At 38.5% G+C, this 18,890-nt stretch overlaps 1 protein-coding gene across 1 annotated transcript; it reads left to right on the top strand.

The window, feature by feature from the left end:
• Positions 1-358: 358 nt before the first annotated feature.
• Positions 359-3,398, top strand: LOC149253624 (cell division control protein 45 homolog). Its single transcript, XM_089456873.1, has one exon. The coding sequence runs from the start codon at positions 1,314-1,316 to the stop codon at positions 3,084-3,086; it is 1,773 nt and encodes a 590-aa protein (XP_089312999.1). The 5' UTR covers positions 359-1,313; the 3' UTR covers positions 3,087-3,398.
• The last annotated feature ends 15,492 nt before the right edge of the window (positions 3,399-18,890 follow it).

The raw sequence follows: 18,890 nt of genomic DNA, 5'->3' as shown, positions 1-18,890 counted from the left end.
TGGCGCAATGTATTTTAACCCACAAATACAAATTTGATGAGTAGATTCGTTTCAAAATTCCAAGTTTACACACCACATCCAAAACCCAAACTTATACAGGCTCATCTGTAATACAAATATGCCCCGCCATTTTCTCCTTATGTTCCCAAACGTATATACACATGTTCCCAAATGTATATACACAGTCTCATTTGTAACACAAATACAAATATGCCCGGCCATTTTTTCCATGAACATACGACCTGGTTTAAAAATCACTTTTGATAAAAAGGCAAGTCAGAAGCCTCAAATATTTATTCTAAAGAAAAGAAGTGGATAGAATTTGAATTTGTTGTCGCTGTCTGCAATGCCCGGGCTTATTCGAATTTCAAAATTTGACTGATGTCCTCCATTCCCTCCCATTTGTACATTTCCTTCAAATTTCAAAATTCGCATTTCAGTTCTCCATGAAACAGTTAGACATCATCCTCCCCGACAGCTGCTCAACAGAAGTACTGAGTTCGAATCTTTGGACCCACTTCACACCTAGTGTTCATGGTGATCACCAGCCTCGATCTGAAGAAATGATCTCGAATCCACTGTGAAGACTTCGTTTCTGTGATTTCTCAGATGCAGGTAAGTTTTTCTGTGCGTTCCTGAACTTGGATTGAACTATTTTTCAGATTTATGCTCTCGTTTGGTTTAAAGGCAAGCCCTGGAATGACCAAAGGTCTGGAGCTGTGAACTTTGGGATTGTCGAGAACTTGGGCATTAAAGAGGTGATGCTGCTTCAAGGAGGCCTTTAGGCTTGCTGTGAGACGCGGGTTTAGGATTTCTCGCCAGGGTTTTAGTTGTCTGAAGGCTAAATCTGGTGGCAGAGATTAATGTCTGTGAAGGGCATAGATCCGCTTTGCAGATCTGCACAGATCTGTTAAAATGATTTGGAAAAGAGGTCCAGCGAATTTTGGCTTTAATGGCGAAGGCATTTTGGCTGTGTGTTGAAGGAAAAAGATCCCATTTGGTTCAATATGGTAGTTATGGATGAAGGTAATTAGCTGAAGGCTTATTTCGTTCACATGAGGTTTGGAGGGTTTGGAGTTGTGGAAACCCTAAAGATGTATACACGGGCGTAGGCTTTGCAATTTGCATTACGGTTTGTTGGGGCATTATTCATACAAATATCCTTTGGGAGGGTATGTTTAGAAGCAAGATCCGGGATGCTTTCGTTTGGGTTCTAGTATCTCCGGAGAAAGCGTCAAGGGTACAGTTATTTCGACACTGGTGGATGCCAGAAAATCAAATACAACCATTTATCAGAAACTTTGGAGAAAATCATGGTGAGAGAGTACAGTGTAGTGAGCTTTTACACTCGCCTGAGGAATGCTGCAAATGCTTCCTCCTCTTCTCCTGTATTGATTTTTCCATCAGCAACTGACACTGACTCGCTTTGTGCACTTAAGATAGCCACTCACATTTTGGCTTCTGATTCCCTAAGGTATTCATGCTATCCAGTGTCTGGCTTTGGTGATATGGATGGAGTTGTGGGTCGTAATCTTCAGTCAGATGACAGGGCCCTGACTGTGCTGCTGATCAATTGGGGATGCTCTAAGGATTTGAGGAGGTTGTTGAAGTTGGGTCCTAAGGTACAGGTTTTTGTTGTAGACAGTCATCGCCCGATTCACCTGCACAATTTGAGTGACCAGAATAAGCAGGTCTGTGTACTCTATACCCGTGAAGATGAGAATCAAGCTGACATGGCTTATGATTTTGATGTTACTGAATTGGCAAATGTAATGGATTTGGATAGTGATGATGAAATAATGATAGAGTCTGACAGTGATGACAGTGATAGTGATAGTGATGATGAAGAGGCGAGGAGAAGAAAGAAGAGAAGGTTGGATGATGAAGATAAGGACGTGGATCCAATGAAAGCTGTAAAAAAACTGAAGGCAGAATATTACAGATTAGGCACATACCATGGCAGGCCTTCTGGGTGCTTGCTGTTTGATACAGCTCATGCTCTGCACAAGAACACCAATGAATTGCTTTGGTTAGCATGTGTATCATTGACTGATCAGTTTGTTCACGAGAGGCTCACAAATGAGAGGTACCAGGCTGGGGTGATGGAACTTGAGCAACATGTAAATAGTGCAGGGAATTTAGAAATGATCACATCGGTAACACTTAAGGATGGCACCAAGGTTAGAGTTCCTGATGTGTCTAGAATTTCCTATGAAGATGAACCACGCCTCATGCTGTTGAGAGAGTGGACTCTTTTTGATTCGATGTTGTGCTCCTCTTATGTCGCCACAAAATTGAAGACTTGGAGTGACAATGGATTGAAGAAATTAAAGCTTCTTTTGGCAAAGATGGGCATTGCTCTTGTCGAGTGCCAACAGAAATTTCAATACATGAGCAATGATATGAAGCGAAGAATGAAGGAGGAGTTTGAGAAATTTCTGCCAGAATATGGCCTCAATGAATTTTACTACAGAAGCTTTCAAAGGCTTCATGGATATAGCTCAAAGGTTTCTGCAGCAGACGTTGTGTATGGTGTTACAGCTTTGCTAGAATCTTGGACAAATGCAAAAGATTCTTGGGCAGAACAGTTTTGGAATGCATATTCTGCACTGTCCTTGAATGGCCTGGATGGATTGCAGAAGGGGATGCAACTTGCCATCAAGGTTCAACGTGCTACTCAGCGGCAGGGCAGCCTGGCAATAACAAGAAATGGATTTATAAAGAGTGCTCGAGGTTTCAGATGGGTGAAACTTGAGGATGGAGCAGACACAGAGCTGTTAGCTTATCCTCAGGCTCTTATAAAGTTTTGTTATTTCCTTATGGATGCTTTGAGAGAAAAAGGTGCAAAAATGAAACCTATGATATGCGCATCTCTTATTCCTGGCACCAAAATGGTCTTGGTGGTTGGCGTGGCCAACCGGCCCAGGCTTGGATCTCAACATGGTAATCGGTTTGGGCTTGCCTTCCGCACTGTAGCACAGGAGCTTGGTGTTAATTACACACATGATGCATTTGACTCATCTTGGATCAGACTGGATGTGACTGCTATTAATTCTTTCATGTTGAGAATCTCAGAGAAACTATAGTTCCATGTGAAAGTAGCTGTATCATTTTACTGACTAATTGTTTACAGGAGACTGAAGCAAGATCATTGGTATTAATTTTACAAGATGAATCAACCTTGCTTGAGTCGCTTCTTCTGGTGCATATATTTTTCTCGTAGTTCTATGGTCAGATTAGTGTTGCCAGAACCACTTATCTTGGCATACTGCCATTTACAAGGTTTCTATCATTTAGGAATTTGAATTCATCTTCTTGTGATATTTAAATGAGATTCTTTCTATTAATTGACGTCTACAATTTGACAATGTCTCAAATTAAACTTGAGATGAACTGCTGGGAAGCTAATAGAAATGTTTCATTGGATAATGTGTTCTTGTATGCATGCTATACATAAAAATTGTTAGAACATAAAACCCCTGTTTAGCAATCTGATACCCATTACAAAAACAACATAGTGTAATGCTGAGAATGAGCATTTGTTGGAGACTGTAGCAACATGATTTTTATATTGTTTTTAATGTTTTTCTTAAAATCTTTAGATAACATAGACTATTATCACTTCACTGGTTATCGTGACATGCACATCTTTCTTGCAAACTGCCATGTTGTTGAGGGTTTTTAAATGTAAGTTTAAGCTCAACATAAGAAGCCCAAATACACTTTTTATCCATGCCTTTGCTTGACAAAGCCTTTTGTGTTCATTGAAGGCATGTACTTTTTACGGTTTATCCTTTTTTTTGAGGGCTTCCTTGGGTGCAGTGATACAGGGAACCTAGCTTTTCCCTGCTAAATTCACTTAATATAGAAACTGCAGTCTTTTTCTTCAAGTAAACTCTAATTCCCTTATTGATTATCAAGTCTGCATCCAAATCCACTATTTCTGTGAAACTATTCCTGTATCTTCCCTTTGTTTAAGGATTCGGAGTTTCCTCCCGCTTGCAGTTCAATCCTCTGTAATACACTTACAGGTATATTGTTAATAAATGCATCTTAGGTCAATACACTGTTCCAGGAGCTGGCCAATTCACATATTGAATTCACTCCTCTGTTCAACTGAACCCACTAGCAATTTCAGGAACACCAAAGTGATACCGGTTCCTACGAATTCTGGCTAGCGCTACTTTCACACAACAACTTAGAACAGAAATGATATCGTAGCTTTCTATGGGCGACTTCCCTCTGATGTTTTCAACAGCACCCTCGTCAATGAATTGATCAAAGACCTTTGACCTCCAGTCTTCACATTTTAACCTAAACTCCTCTAAAATGTCTCCAATCATCTCATTCATTCAAAACCTGGGCGAATTCACAACTGTGCTACACCCAATAACTGGAGTTATCTTCATTTGCAGGGCGTTCCACTTAAAAGCTGACCACTAGTCTCAAATTCAAAGAGCCTAATTCACAATACTTTATAAATTTGGAGCAGGAGCTATTGTCAATCAACAGTTGCCGAATTATGAATCCTTCCTGGAAAATACCGTCAACTGGGCGTTTCTCTCCGATGCAACACAGAGGAGATTCGATGTCTCCTTCGTAGACTTTCCACACAGGTTTCATAATCACATTTCAAGCTAGAAACGCAGAGAAACCCAATTTCTAAATTACTCACCTCAATATCAGTTCTCAAAAGGCGATTCAGTTCTACTACAATCATGCTTTCATCTGACTCGACACGAGACTAAGTTTCCTCCTATGCGTTTAACTACGTATTCCTTTAACACTTAGAGCCATCTTCTTGTGAAATATGACACCGCGCTTCTCCAGATATTCACACTAACTCTTGACCGCCCAACTCTGTAACTTCATTATGCTTGGCAACTCATCTCCTCATCCTTTGAGGATTTACTAATGCACAGTTTTAAATCCTCCATATCAAATTCTAGAATGAAATTGATCTTACTCCGTTGACACCGTTTTCCTCTTCAGAACTCGTCAGTACCATTCCTATACTTAGTTTCACACACAACCTTTCTGTTCTCTCGGTTCATTCTAAAAACAGAGAATTTCATTCTCTAATTCTCAATAGTGAATTTACCCTCATTCGTGCACGGTAAATACACATGAATATCTCACTTAAATTCTCTCCTATTCTATTTGTCTCAAATACACTACAGGATTTACCTTCTTTCACATGACAGATTTGTCCTATTCTGTAATCAATTTCAATTACACACAGCTATTCAAATTCTATTAATTCCAGATTACAAATCGACTGGAATTCTTCACAGAGACAATCCATAATATGAAGACTTATTTTCATTAATAATTATGTACATACATTTGGTCAGAACTTTCTTTCCTATCTATGACCAGATTTGCATTATTTGGCCATTAGGCTGGCCTTAACTTACATTGTACATAAACAAGCTAGGAAATAATCAGAAACTGTTTAGATCCTAATCTAATGCCTAATCAAATTCCTAGATCCCTATCAAACTTCCTAGAATCACTTAAGATCCCGAAATCTCTCAACAAAGTTCCTAGTGTCTTGAATAACAGTCATATTTGAATTCTGTCCCTTAGAACAGATTCGATTACATGAAAAACAACTAATTCTTCTCCATTAATCAATCCTAGGCTAATGACTTATTTTCTAGAACTTAGAAAATATAATAATTTACAAAGAAGAGTGTTAAGATAAGATAAGATAAGATAATTATTTATATGTCTAAATAATGGCCTCAAAGTAGGTCAAAGGGACTGTTGAGTACAATAATGTCCATACAGAGCGGGAGAACCAAATGGATCTCCTATAAAAGATACAATGCATGAAGTAAATCAACATTTAGCCATAGCGGAGAAGATCCAGGATCTAATAGGTCTGAGGATTAGACCCATCTCTCCTAATGTCTGAGGCTGAATGAAGAACGCTAAAGAAACTCAACAAAGTCTCCAATGTTCAAAACACCTTCTTGAAGTTTTCCCTCCAAGACCTAACGGCTTGGGAGTTTTAATGCTCCTGAATCATGCAGGGAGAAAAATATGAGCATTAAGGATTTTTTTTTTGACTGCAGTGACAATGCTAGCAAAGGAACTCAGGTAAACTCTTCAAAGCTGTATTCGAGATCCAAGGGATTGGAATTCAACTGCATTAGGCAAAGCAAATTGAACACATAACTCTTTTCTTTGCGGTAACTTGTTTCCAATATCAGCAAGGTAATCTAAGATTCACTGTGATTTTATATTGGCAATTTACATGGCAGTTGAAATTCATCAAATGTGACTTTGTTTTTTCCTCTTTATTTCCTCACATTAGGCGGATGTTTTCTTAAGAGTTTGTCATCAATCTTCCATGCCTCCATTCTAGCTATGGTGGCCTGGCTTGTATGTTTTTTTGGTACAGGTAGAAAGTTTTTGTGTGTTTTCCCTTGTTTACAGAGTGGTTATAGCTGGTAATTTCATGCTTTATCGCAAAGTTTGATTTTTCCATGTTTCCAAATATTCAATTGATATATATGGTTGAATAACAATATATGTTATTTGGCACTTATTTTTAAATAAGTTTATGCAATTTTATTGATCCCTCTTATTCTAGAGCGAAAAAATCCAAATCGTTAGAAAGGCGAAAGAGGACATTGGTTTAAAAAATAAAACTGATATTTACAAGTTTTATAGCTGCTACTTATTCATTGTGTTTGACTTTTTTGGTCTCGTAGGATAAATGGAAGACACTGTTTCACATGGTAAAGATCGCTCCCCACGAGCATACAGGAGAAGCCAGCACAGGAGCTGTTGGGACTTTTTTGGTCTCGTAGGATAAATGGAAGACACTGTTTCACATGGTAAAGATCGCTCCCCACGAGCATACAGGAGAAGCCAGCACAGGAGCTGTTGGATAAGGTCATATATGCCCATAATTACTAGATAGATCAGCAAGTTGAAGCAGTAAGCAAATGTTGTTTGTAAAATAAGCAACCATTTTCACAATTGTTGTCACGACTTTGGAGTTCGCACATCTCAAGGAAAGAAAAATATTTTCTTCACAAGTTGGAATCTGCACAGAGAACATGAATAGATTTCTTGGGAGTAAAATCAATATTTTTGTTTAGCGTGTTTTCAAACTGCATTTTATAGGTAAAGATCTCTCTGCAAATACCCCCAGTGCATATACATGAAGCTTGGAGATAATTCTTTATTTTTCCAAAGCTCTAAAGTTTTCCATTGATTGATTTGTATTTAAAGCTTTTTGAAGTCGGCCCTCTACATTTTTATTGTTTGTGATACGATAGTTAGTGCATATCTCCTAATATGTTTTTGAACTTTTGTCTTTATTCACCAAATAAATATTTCGTTGCACCAAGGACAAAATCTATGTCGTATGATGGATGTGTTGAATAGTTTCTACCCCAGTTTGTGTGAAGACTTTTAGGAATCAGGAGTCAATTTCGTCAAAATCTGATTCATACCAACCTGCATATGCCGAGCTTTGGACATCAAGTCCATTACTCTGTTCCCATCAAGTCCATTACTCTGTTCCCATCAAGTCCCAAAATTACACCCAGCTTCAAATGAAATTGTATATTCAAAAGGTCCATTCTCAAATTGACTATTAAGGTTTTGCGTGTTGTAAAATGTATTCGGATTTTGACTATGAAGATAATGTTGGATGCTATGTTCTGTACTAATTAGTTTTTATATTGGTTGCTTGAGTACAATTCCCCTGGACATGTAAGCATCGACTTGAGGATTAAACCAAAAATGTAACATGTCCACCAGCTTACTGCCCTTACAACTCACACAATACCTTACGCAGTTTTTTAAGAGAAATTTGAAAATTATGCAACTTGCTTTACTTCCCAAAAAACAACAAATCAATCCTATATGACACTAGACAAAGTTTGCTGCTAAACTGTATTATTTAGACATTGTCTGCCCTCAAAACATTTAGTATTTTTGTTGTTGTTTAGAATATCACATATCAACCAACAAGTATTCTTATCATTGTTTGGAAACAAATTTGCCACACACAGCATAGATAGTGTAACGGATTATAAAAATCTTTATCTATAAACCACAAACCCTGTACCATAACCTAATTCTAGTGCTTCAAGGGTTTTGTTGTGATGATAGAATCATTGATCATTGTATATGTCTGTGGCATCGTCGTAATTTTGGTACATGGAAGCATTATAATTTTCAACAGTCGTATCATTTCATCTGACATTCTGCAGAGAAGAGTTTATATAGTAGTTTATAACTTTATATATCCAAAAATGACATTTGCCCACGTATTGACCAGAATTTTGCCTCCCGGTATTGGACTGAGTCTAAATGATCCAGCTTTAAGAATAATTTAGTATTCCAATGTTCTAGTGAGAAATAGTTTGCGTTTTTTTAGGGGTTGTCTATATTTTTCTGAAAGCTTGCATCGGGTAAATAGAGCTGGCTTCATCTAATGGGATTGTACCATTTAACACTTGATGGTTTAATTTGCCTCTACATATGCTGCGATATAAAAATTTGAGTGGAGAGATCCACTAGAAATGCGTTTCCTGCTTTACATGCCCAGTCTCCCTTCTCGTACATGTAATGTATGGCCTAATTGGTTCTGACTGGCTATCTAGTGTGGCTGTAAGCTATACTCTGTTTAGAGTCTAGACCCCTCAATAATTTATTTTTAGAGTAGAGATCATACAGCCATCATAGGTTTTGCATCATGGAGAGATTGCTATCAAACAATGTAGTTGTGAAGCTGCATTGCTATGCAACTGTATAAACAAATGCAACTGCAGTATTATACCAATCTTCGGATTGTTCTGATAAGAGCTGTTATTTGATGTCTTTGGGGTAAATCCTTTCTTCAGCTTTAAACTCTTTCAATGTGTGGAAGAGAAGGTGAACAGAAAATAAGTGCCGTGACTTGACAATGTAAAAGAATGGTGCTGTACTGAGAATTTGTCAGTTCACAAATGTGGATTCATATCCAATGCCCTAATTTATTTTGATTGATTAGTCTGTAGGTGGCATACAACTTGGATTAATGGTTCTGACTTGTATTGGGTTGGGATTATTTCCAAAAAATGGTTGATTTGGGTACCAAACTAAATAACATTGCCTACAACACACTTGTCAATTCTCTGTTTTTTCAATGCATTCTGGCCATCAGGATTGGACTTGATTTTTAATATATTCCTCCTATGTATTCCAAATATGAATATTTGATTAGCTTTAGGACTGCCAGATCTTGAGCATGATTATTTTGAAATTGATGGCCTTTCATTTGAACTAGTATTAACTCGGAGCAAAATCCTCAAGGGATATGCCACTTTGTTTCCTGAGTTTGCAACTAAGGAGGTATCACAGAGACAACATTCGCAAGGAAGAGTACTGATAAATCAAGCAAGCAGTTAAGTAATGTTAGTGCATACTGAGGGAAGATAGTATCACATCAGCCTGGGACTTGCGTTGTCATGTTAGTCTTACTCACGTGAATTTACAGGCATGTCCCAAAGGATGTACTGTTTGCCAAACCTTGCTGTTCACAGTATTTTTGGCCATGATAAAGGACCAACTATGGCCACCTCAGAAGTAGCCCCAATATACAGTATGGATATAATAACCAATATTTAACAAGATAATAGACTTATTACTTTCATCAATATAGCACATATGCAAACTAAAACATCTTAGGGTATGACAAACCTCCTATCTCAGTCACGTGGTTTCGGTTTGAGTTTGGGTTCAGCGATGATTAGGTTCAGTTTGAGTTCAAACTTTTTGATGAGGTTTGCCAGTAGGTTCGTCTGTCTACATTTTTCATATGTATATACATATATTAACTTTAAGATGAAATATAGGAGAAAATAGTACGCAATCAACATCAATAACTGTAAAAATTTCGATCACGGACTTGGAAATTGCAAGGGTAAAGTATAAGCTTGAGTTGTGACATGAAGTTATGAGTTTTGAGCTATGGACTTGGTCCATGACTGAGGTTCGTTTAACTTCGTTTTTTGTTTTTGTTTTGTTTTGTAAGTTTGCCAAATTTCAAACCTCAAGGTTGAAGTTTGACAAATCTTGTGAGATAGCCTCTTAGTGTGTAACTGATTTCGCTGGCCTTGATAAAGGACCAACAATGGCTGCCTTAGAAGTAGCCCCAAGGTACAGTGTGGATATAATAACCATTATTTGACAAGATCATAAATTTATTACTTTCATCAGTGTAGCGGATATGCAGCCTAAAACATCCTAGGGTATGACAAACCTGTGAAAACATTATTTTTACTGATCAGAGTACTCTTTGGAGATACCTTAAATCAACGAGCAAACAATCATGGCTCATTACCCTTAAAATCAACGAACAAACGCTCATGGCTTATTGTTTTTAAACAACCTAACTTGTGATTTGGTTTTACATGTAGCTTTCCAAAGATTCTACTTTTTGTACTTCGCTGGGTATTAGCACAAGTTAATTGCTGCTACTCAAATGGCTTGTCATTAAATTGATGTATTACAATCCCATATCAATATCACTAGATGAATTCTCAAGGTGACTCCAAAGTGATCCAAAACATCCACTGGGGCAGACATATCTCACATTTGACCATTTTGATAATCCAAGCGTTGCCTCTGAGCAATACCATGCATGCATTGGTTTTTGTATTGGAAGGCCAACCAATCGTTGGTGGTATATGTGCATCCAAAGCATAGTTTTAAAACTTGGACTTGGACTTCAACTCGATAACCCTTCAATTTGGGTTTTAACTTGGACTTGGACTTTAACCAACCCTTCAATTTGGGTTTTAACTTGGACTCGGATTGACTTAGATTGTTTTATTTAAAAAAAAACATAAAATGAATAAATTTTAATAAATAATAATTATTTTTAAGATTACAAACCATAATTCTAAATCATTAAAGACAAAATATGCAAAGTTTGCTCATCTATATACCATTTGAGGGTGAATATATGTAATATCACTATTAGAGGGATGACTCTTTTAACAAAATTATGAGTTAGGGTTTCACCAAACACATGACAAAATTATATTTTTATAACAATGTTGTAGGACTTCATCAAACTCTATAAGAGTAATGGTCTTTTATTGTGTGCACAAGTAATATAGTAAAGAATTCAAGCAATAATTGATTCCCCAAGCAACCATTATATAATTAGAGCCAATTTGACAAGCAATTAGTAGACTTATTATTCTTCACATGCAAAACAAAGATCTACAGTTTCCCAATAGGAATATCAACACAAAATTAGTTTTCTTAGGAATACAAACTATGTCCTAACCTAGGCTTAATTGGCATAATGCTCACTACTTAGTATTGGCCTTGTATGTTATTAACCGTTGTTGTTTGAGAACACCTCAATATAGTGGACCTTACCTTTGCCCAAGCATTTGTGACTTGGTTCCCATGATTCCTTGTGACCTAAGTCACTTGACACGGGGATTTAGGATTTGTGGTGTCGGATTCGGACACGTTGACCCCCCAGAACAAGACACGCAGGATTCGTTATATATATATATATATATATATATATTAAAAATTAGATATTTCTTACACAAATTTTAATTAATGATACAAATTTATTGATTTCAAATATAGATCTTCATCTATAGCTATTAGCATGCATAGTACATATAAAATTCAAATACATGTCAATCTATTATCTATTTCTTATGCTTGGCCCTCTTGCCACCACGAGAAATGTCTAATTTTTAAGTCTTGTTGGAAAATCAGGATCTCTGTCATTAATATCACCCTCTAAGCATTAATATCCAGAGGTATCTTTGTCATTACCTTTGTATCTGTATAGGGATCTTTGTCATTAATATCACCCTTTAAGCATTAACATAATATAGAACAAGCATAACATGTCAAGTCAAGATTTTGTTTAAGTGATGCGTACATTTTTAGGAGGGTCATGATACAAGAGTTCGACAACCAATGTCACTAACATCAAGGTACATAGAGGGATTGGTGCTCTTGATTAAATACGAGTTCCATACCTTAATACATGACAAAAATCAATGGAAACATTGCAATCCCCCAATCCTAAAATCCTGAAAAACTGATAAGTCTGTTGGATTTTGAATGAAATCTAAAATTCTACTTTCTCCATATGAAATCCAATGAGGCCGGAACCACTCTCAAACATCCTGAGTCATTTCATGGTAATGTTAAAAATTTAAGTAAAAGGATGAAAATGAAGATTAAGGAGAATGTCACTTTTACTTTAAGAATTTAACATTACCATGAATAGCATATCAATACTAGGGCCTAGACTTGATCATTAAGCTGCCAAAACGCTTGCCAAATGAAAATATGCGTGGCTGTAATGACAAATGTGGCCTTTTCATACCCGCGCAGGTCACTTTTGCCGCCTAACGAGTCTTGGAAAACAGGACACGCTACCAAAATCGTGACACGCTGTCAGATTCGACGTGTCAAAATAGGACACGACGTGTCATGGTTTTTGGACATGAATCTCGAGAGAATTGTGTCGGACACGATGGATTCGCGATTCATGGGGCCTATAGGATGAATCCGGTTTCATAGCTTGTGACTGAAGCAAAGTTTCTTTCCTCTCAGCTTGCTTTAAGTCTTGTGATCCATTTTGTCTTTCCTAACCCACTCCTAGAATGGCCTCTTATCTCTGTTCTTATGAGTGATGAGTGGTTTGAATGGAAATTTGGCCTTAGGTACTGCATCCTTTGGGTTTCATGTGCTAGTGATGGCATTTGGTAAAGTAGTGGGTTTGAAGGCCTTGACCCAACCACACACTGGTTTGACTAGACCCTTTGTGAAGAGCATGATCAACCTCTATTTGGAGACATTTGTCGCCATAACAACTTCTTGTTGAATTTTTGCAATGTAGGCATCTGGTGTTCATGTTTGCTTGTGTTGTGCTAGCTCCCTAAAGTGTATCTTTAGATCTTTCTTGTCAAATTGGTCTATCAACCTTTGTGCGAAGTCCACGTACAAAGTAATGAAATGTCCCAAAGTGATCAATTTGTGGGCCACATTCATGCCAAGCTTCTCCTTCCAAATGCATGGTGGTGGATTTGATGGCCTTTGCTTCCAACATCGAGTTATGTTGGAAGTAAGTGTCTAACTTTTGTACCCAAGACCTTGCAGAGTATTTGGATGGCCCATTGAAGGATGAGACAGATAGCTTCCCAACCTTATGCAATAGATCAAAGTTCTATTATGCACCCTTATTATGATCCCTGGGCCTATTTCAGTACTTAATGTTATTGAACTCTGTAAAGGTCATAGTTGCTCGAAATCCCTCTCTTAGTGACACGTACTCCTTAAAATATTCTAAAAAATATTCGTTTTGTTATGGTCGCCCATGGTTTACTGTTCCCTAACTATCTAGTAATTGTGGTAGTAGAGGTCTAGGGGTCCTACTGGTTGACCCTATGTTAGTTTGCATAGAGATATTAAAACAAACAAAAATATGGTTGTTGCTTTCCTCTACTTGACTCAGACTGCTTCCATTAGATCCACTAGCAACATTGTTAGTTGCATTACTTAGATTTTCCAAAACTTGGGCAAGCAGTTGGGCCATCTGTTGTTGTTTTTGTGCCATTTGTTGAGCCATCTGTTGTTTCACTTTTGATAGCTTGCCTAAGATGTTTAGGGGGTTAATATCTGGTGGCTGCTCTTCTTTGTTCGCTATGACTGAATTTGTATAACTGTTACTACCCTTCTCTTTCTTGATTGTAATGTCCCTCTTAAAGAGACTAACCTTGTAACGAAATTTTGAGTTAGGGTTTCAACGCACATGAAAAAATTATATTTTATAACAATGTTGCAAGACTTCGTCAAATTCTATTACAATGATGATTTTCTATTGTGTGCACAAGTAATATAGTAAAGAACTCAAGGAACAATTGATTTCGCAAGTAACCATTGTATAGTTAGAGCCAATTTGACAAGCAATTAGTAGCCTTACTGTTCTTCACATGCAATATAGAGATCCATAATTTCCCAATAGGAATTTCAACACAATTAGTTTTCTTACGCATACAAATTTTGCCCTAACCTTAGATTTAGTAATGTTGCTTTTATGCTTGAATGTGCTAATGGAACTGCTTAGTGCTTGTAACCCTAAGTTCGCCACTATAGAAGGACACACTTGGTATCAATTTGTTGTTTGTTAAGGTTTTGGCCCATTGATTCGAGCATCCTCCATGCACTATTTAAGCCCAGGATCACCCTGTTTCAACAAGCAACACCCTAATAGCACAATCTTGGTGTTATGTCAACCTATTGCCAGAAAATCCAACTAGTTAGCCTCTACGTCGCTACAATATTTGACTATTAACATCCTGCACAAACCAATCCCTCAAAATGTTGATTTTTGAGTAGCTTGGGAGGTACTCCAAGCCTTAGGGTTTGCGGTTCGGAGGGAAAGTGCCACAAGAGTCACTTGTGGCTTTGGAATCCAAGCTTGGGGTTTTGCACCCATCGTGATTTGGGCCAAAACCATGGACACATTTCAACATGTGATAGATGAGGATGATAACTCTCGTCGAGACGAATTCGATGCAACGAAAATCATTCGATTTCGAGTTGTAGAAATGGAGTTATTTTTTGAAGATAAGAAGTGGGTTTGCACAAGAAGAGTCTATGTTGACTTGATGTTAATAAGCCATGTGACATCTTGTCAAGCCTTAATTGGACGTTTTGAGGAAGCCCTTCTTATGGATATAAATAGAATGTGAGGAGAGTTCCATTTCTCACATCCAAAGTGTGAAACACACAACAAGAGGAGCTCGTTGAAGGAGAAGACAATTTATGTCTTGGCCGCAGGAAATATAAGGAAACCAACGTGGGAAAGGAAGGTTGTTAGGGCTACTTTTGGTGACCAAATTGCAGAGCAAAAGGGCCGAGGAACAGAAGGGAAGTCTAAAGAGCTTAAGGGCTTGTTTGAGGGTGGACTGCCCCTAAAATAGGTTGTTGCAGGCTTGTGAAGGCAACCTGAAGCATGTCGCAGTGAATTTAAGAGAGGCTAAGGATTGTGTGAGGGCTAGAACAACCCATAATTGTAGTGGAGTGGCATGACCTCTCAAGGAAGGACAACTGCAACCTTAAGGAGTAAATCTTGCAACCTTAAGGAGTAAATCTGGGGAGAAAAGAAGGGCTGAAGTGATTGTGGTTTTGCCCTAACCAGGCTGAGGTTGACTGCAGAGAAACATACCTTAAACAGTGAGCAAAGCTATGTGCTTTGGTACATTCTTGTAGGTATTTGGTCTGTGTTATTGGATCTGTTTTGGATCAATTTGACTAGAAGCTTGTGGGAGCCATTTGGAGGACCTTTCTAGATGGTTGAAAGTCCCTCCTAGGAGCATATATTGCAGTGAGTGGATTGGGCATCATTGGACTGTTGGAGGGCAGTGTGTTGATAGCCCAAAGTAGCTCTAGAGCAGCATACAAGAAGGACAATGATTGCTACGTGATCGGGTGAAGGTTGAAGCCTAATGTGTAGCTCTTTGACGGACAAAAGAGGCTACTAGATTCGCAAATTGGAGCTCAGGTGTTGGCCAGCCTAGAATAGCAAATTGGATCAGTCCGTGTTCATTATAACAAAAGTGACTTGCAATACTAATAGGTGGTAACCCTCTTGGAGACTCTATGTGTTGTCTCTTGAAGGACTCGAAGTTGCACATGGTGTTGGGCGACAAGAATCAGAAGGAGATTTGAGGATCAGGAGTTGTGCCATGTAGTATGGAGACAAGACGAGTTTGGTAGTGTTAGAGATTCTAAGATTTTATCTTAGACCCAAGATTGTGGAAATTCAACATGGTATCAGAGAGAGACTTTGTAGCCCAAGAAGAGCGCGTGGTTAGTGGGGAGCAAGGGTGCTTCCACGTATGCCAAGAAGGAATCATGGAGGGATTGGAAAGCAATATAGGAGAAGAAGACTTCATGTTACAGGGGTTGCCGCAGTGGTGAGCGCCAAGAGTTGGTCGAGTGTTGCGAGTAGTGATGATGATGATGAGTTACTTCCTAGTCATAGAAGTATCTCCCTTGCTAAGAGGGAGTGTTCATTTTTGAGTGGCTTGGGAGGTACTCCAAGCCCTAGGGTTCAGGGTTTGGAGGGAAAAGTGCCACAAGAGTCATTTGTGGGCTTGGAACCTAAGCTTGGGGTTTTGCACCCATCGTGGTTTGGGCCAAAACCGTGGACACATTTCGACATGTGATGGATGAGGATGATAACTCTCGTCGAGATGAATCCAACACAACTAAAATCATCTGATTTTGAGTTGTAGAAATGGAGTTATGAATTTTTTTGAAGATAAGAAATGGGTTTGCACAAGAAGAGTCTAGGTTGGCGTGGTGTTAACAAACCATGTGACAGTTGTCAAGCCTTAATTGGACGTTTTGAGGATCCCTTCTTATGGATATAAATAGAAGGCAAGGAGAGTGTCATTTCTCACATCCAAAGTGTGAAACTCACTACAAGAGGAGCTCGTTGAACGAGAAGACAATTTCTGTATTGGCTACAGGCAATAGAAGGAAACCAACGTGGAAAAGGAAGGGTGTTAGGGCTACTTTTGGTGACCAAATTGCAGAGCCGGAGGGTTGAGGAGCAAAAGGTAAGTCTAAAGAGTTTAAAGGTTTGTTTGAGGGTGGGCTATCCCTAAAATAGGTTGCCACAGCCTTGTGAAGGCAATCTGAAGCATGTCGCAGTGAATTTAGGAGGGGTTTAGGACTGTGTGAGGCCTAGAACAACCCAAAATTGTAGTGGAGTGGCGTGACCTCTCAAGGAAGGACAACCTCAGCGTTAAGGAGTAAATATGGGCAGAAAACAAGGGTTGAAGTGACTGTGGTTTTGCCCTAACCAGGCCAAGGTTGATTGCAGAGAAACATACCTTCAACAATGAGGAAAGGTATGTGCTTTGGTACATTCTTGTAGGTGTTTGATCCATGTTATTGGATCAGTTTGAATAGAAGCTTATGGGAGCCATTTGGAGGACCTTTCTTGATTGTTGAAAGTCCCTCCTAGGAGTAGATCTTGCAGTGAGTGGATAGGGCATCATTGGATTGTTGGAGGGCAATGTGTTGATAACCTAAAGTAGCCCTAGAGCAACATACAAGAAGGGCATTAATTGTTGTGTGATTGGGTGAAGGTTGAAGCCTAATGTGTTGCTCTTTGACAGACAAAAGAGGCTACTAGATTGGCAGATTGGAGGTCAGGTGTTGGCCAACCTAGAAGAGTAGATTGGATCAGATCGTGTTCATTGTAGCAGAAGCGACTTGCAACAATGATAGGTGGCAGCCCTCTTGGAGACTCTATGTGTTGTCTCTTAAAGGACTAAGGGACAACTAGAGAGTAGAATAGGAGCGAAGGAGCGGCAAGACAAGATACGACATAGAGTCTGCAACATGATTGTCATTGTATCTTATATTCCATAGACTGTTGTATTATTCATATTGGTTTAATATAACGAAGATTGGGTTGTACATATTTGTATAATATTTTGTAAAAAGTTGCTTATACTTGTGCATGTATGATTTATTGCTTTATATTTTCTGCTGTACAAAGTAGTTATGTTGAGATTATTGGTTTGATAGCGTCAAAGATTCTAAGATTCTAACCAAGACCCAAGATCTTGGAAATTCAACACAAATGACACCTTGAATTAGCTCCCTTTGGCCCTTGCTACCTTAGTCCCTAGCCAACCACACCCTTAGAGCCTTGAGCTTGGCCCCTTAGGCCACTCACTGCCTTAGTTTCCAACCAGTCGCTACATTATACCTTGAACTCGGTCTTATGACAATTCATTGCTACAACAATACAACCATGTGCTGCCTTAGACAATCCAATCCGTTGCCTTTTACAGGATCCTGCCCTTGCTGCCTTAGCGTCCATGACACCCTTATGCCCTTGATGTGACCTTATGCCAATTCATTGCTACAAAGAAAATAGAATCCAACTTGCTAGTAGCTTTAAGACCTTGAACTCAATGACCTCAAAAAGGAAGAGGAAAGAAAAAATTGGCTAGGGTGGAATCTTTCACCATTGAAACTAATAAAAAACCAAGGGTCTTAATACCCTTTCCAGTCCAAAAGTCTCAGCCCCATGATCAAGAAGAAAGATAATCCATGAGGATCATTATGACTCTCCTCCCTTATATAGTTTCTCTTTGGGGTTGTTCCCTCCTAAATTCAAACTTGAGTGGCTTGCAAGTTTCCCTCCATTTTCCCCAATTTAATTTTATTATCTAATGTTATGTAAGTAACATTAAATACTAATTATCCCCTTTGAAATGACTATAGCCTCTGTTGTTATATAGCTACTACGTCCTTCCTTTGGCAATTAACTTGAAGAGGACATTATAGCGCCCCATATTGACATTGCTTGCCTTCACGCAACTACAAGTTTAGGTGCTACAATATTTGTTCTCCTTCCCACATGGCATCGCCCTAGAGAAAATATTTCCACTTGATAAGATATTTCGAGATTATCTTGCCCCTCAATATATTCTCTCGTACATCCATGGCAACTTTCAAAATTAATACTAATTGTCCCTTATCTAAAGGGCCAACTTGACTGAAGTGGTAACCTGTTGACCCCGTCTTCTTGAGGTAGGATACATGGAATATATTGTGGAGTTTTCTCCCCTTTGGAAATTCAAGTGCATACATTACTTCACCAATCCTTTTGATTATTTTGTAAGGCCCATAAAATCTTGGTTTTAGTTTCTTTGCACTGCTTTTCTTGAGCGAAGATTGTCTATATGGTTGTAGTCTCAATAAAACCAAATCTCCTACCTCAGAACTATGCTTTACCTTGTGCTTGTTCACATATTTATTCCGTTGGTTCCAAGCAGCTTGTAGATTCTCCTTAAGGATCTTAA

This window comes from Pinus tabuliformis, chromosome 7 (genome assembly GCF_031772625.1).
Source record: "Pinus tabuliformis cultivar Carrire ecotype Pingquan chromosome 7, CPIR1, whole genome shotgun sequence".
NCBI classification, from domain to species: domain Eukaryota; kingdom Viridiplantae; phylum Streptophyta; class Pinopsida; order Pinales; family Pinaceae; genus Pinus; species Pinus tabuliformis.
The sequence above is the reverse complement of the archived record's forward strand: the minus strand, read 5'-3'. Positions and strand labels throughout refer to the sequence as shown.

Excerpts from the sequence above, each read along its gene's own strand:
- LOC149253624 (XM_089456873.1), top strand. The coding sequence starts at position 1,314 with ATGGTGAGAGAGTACAGTGTAGTGAGCTTTTACACTCGCCTGAGGAAT.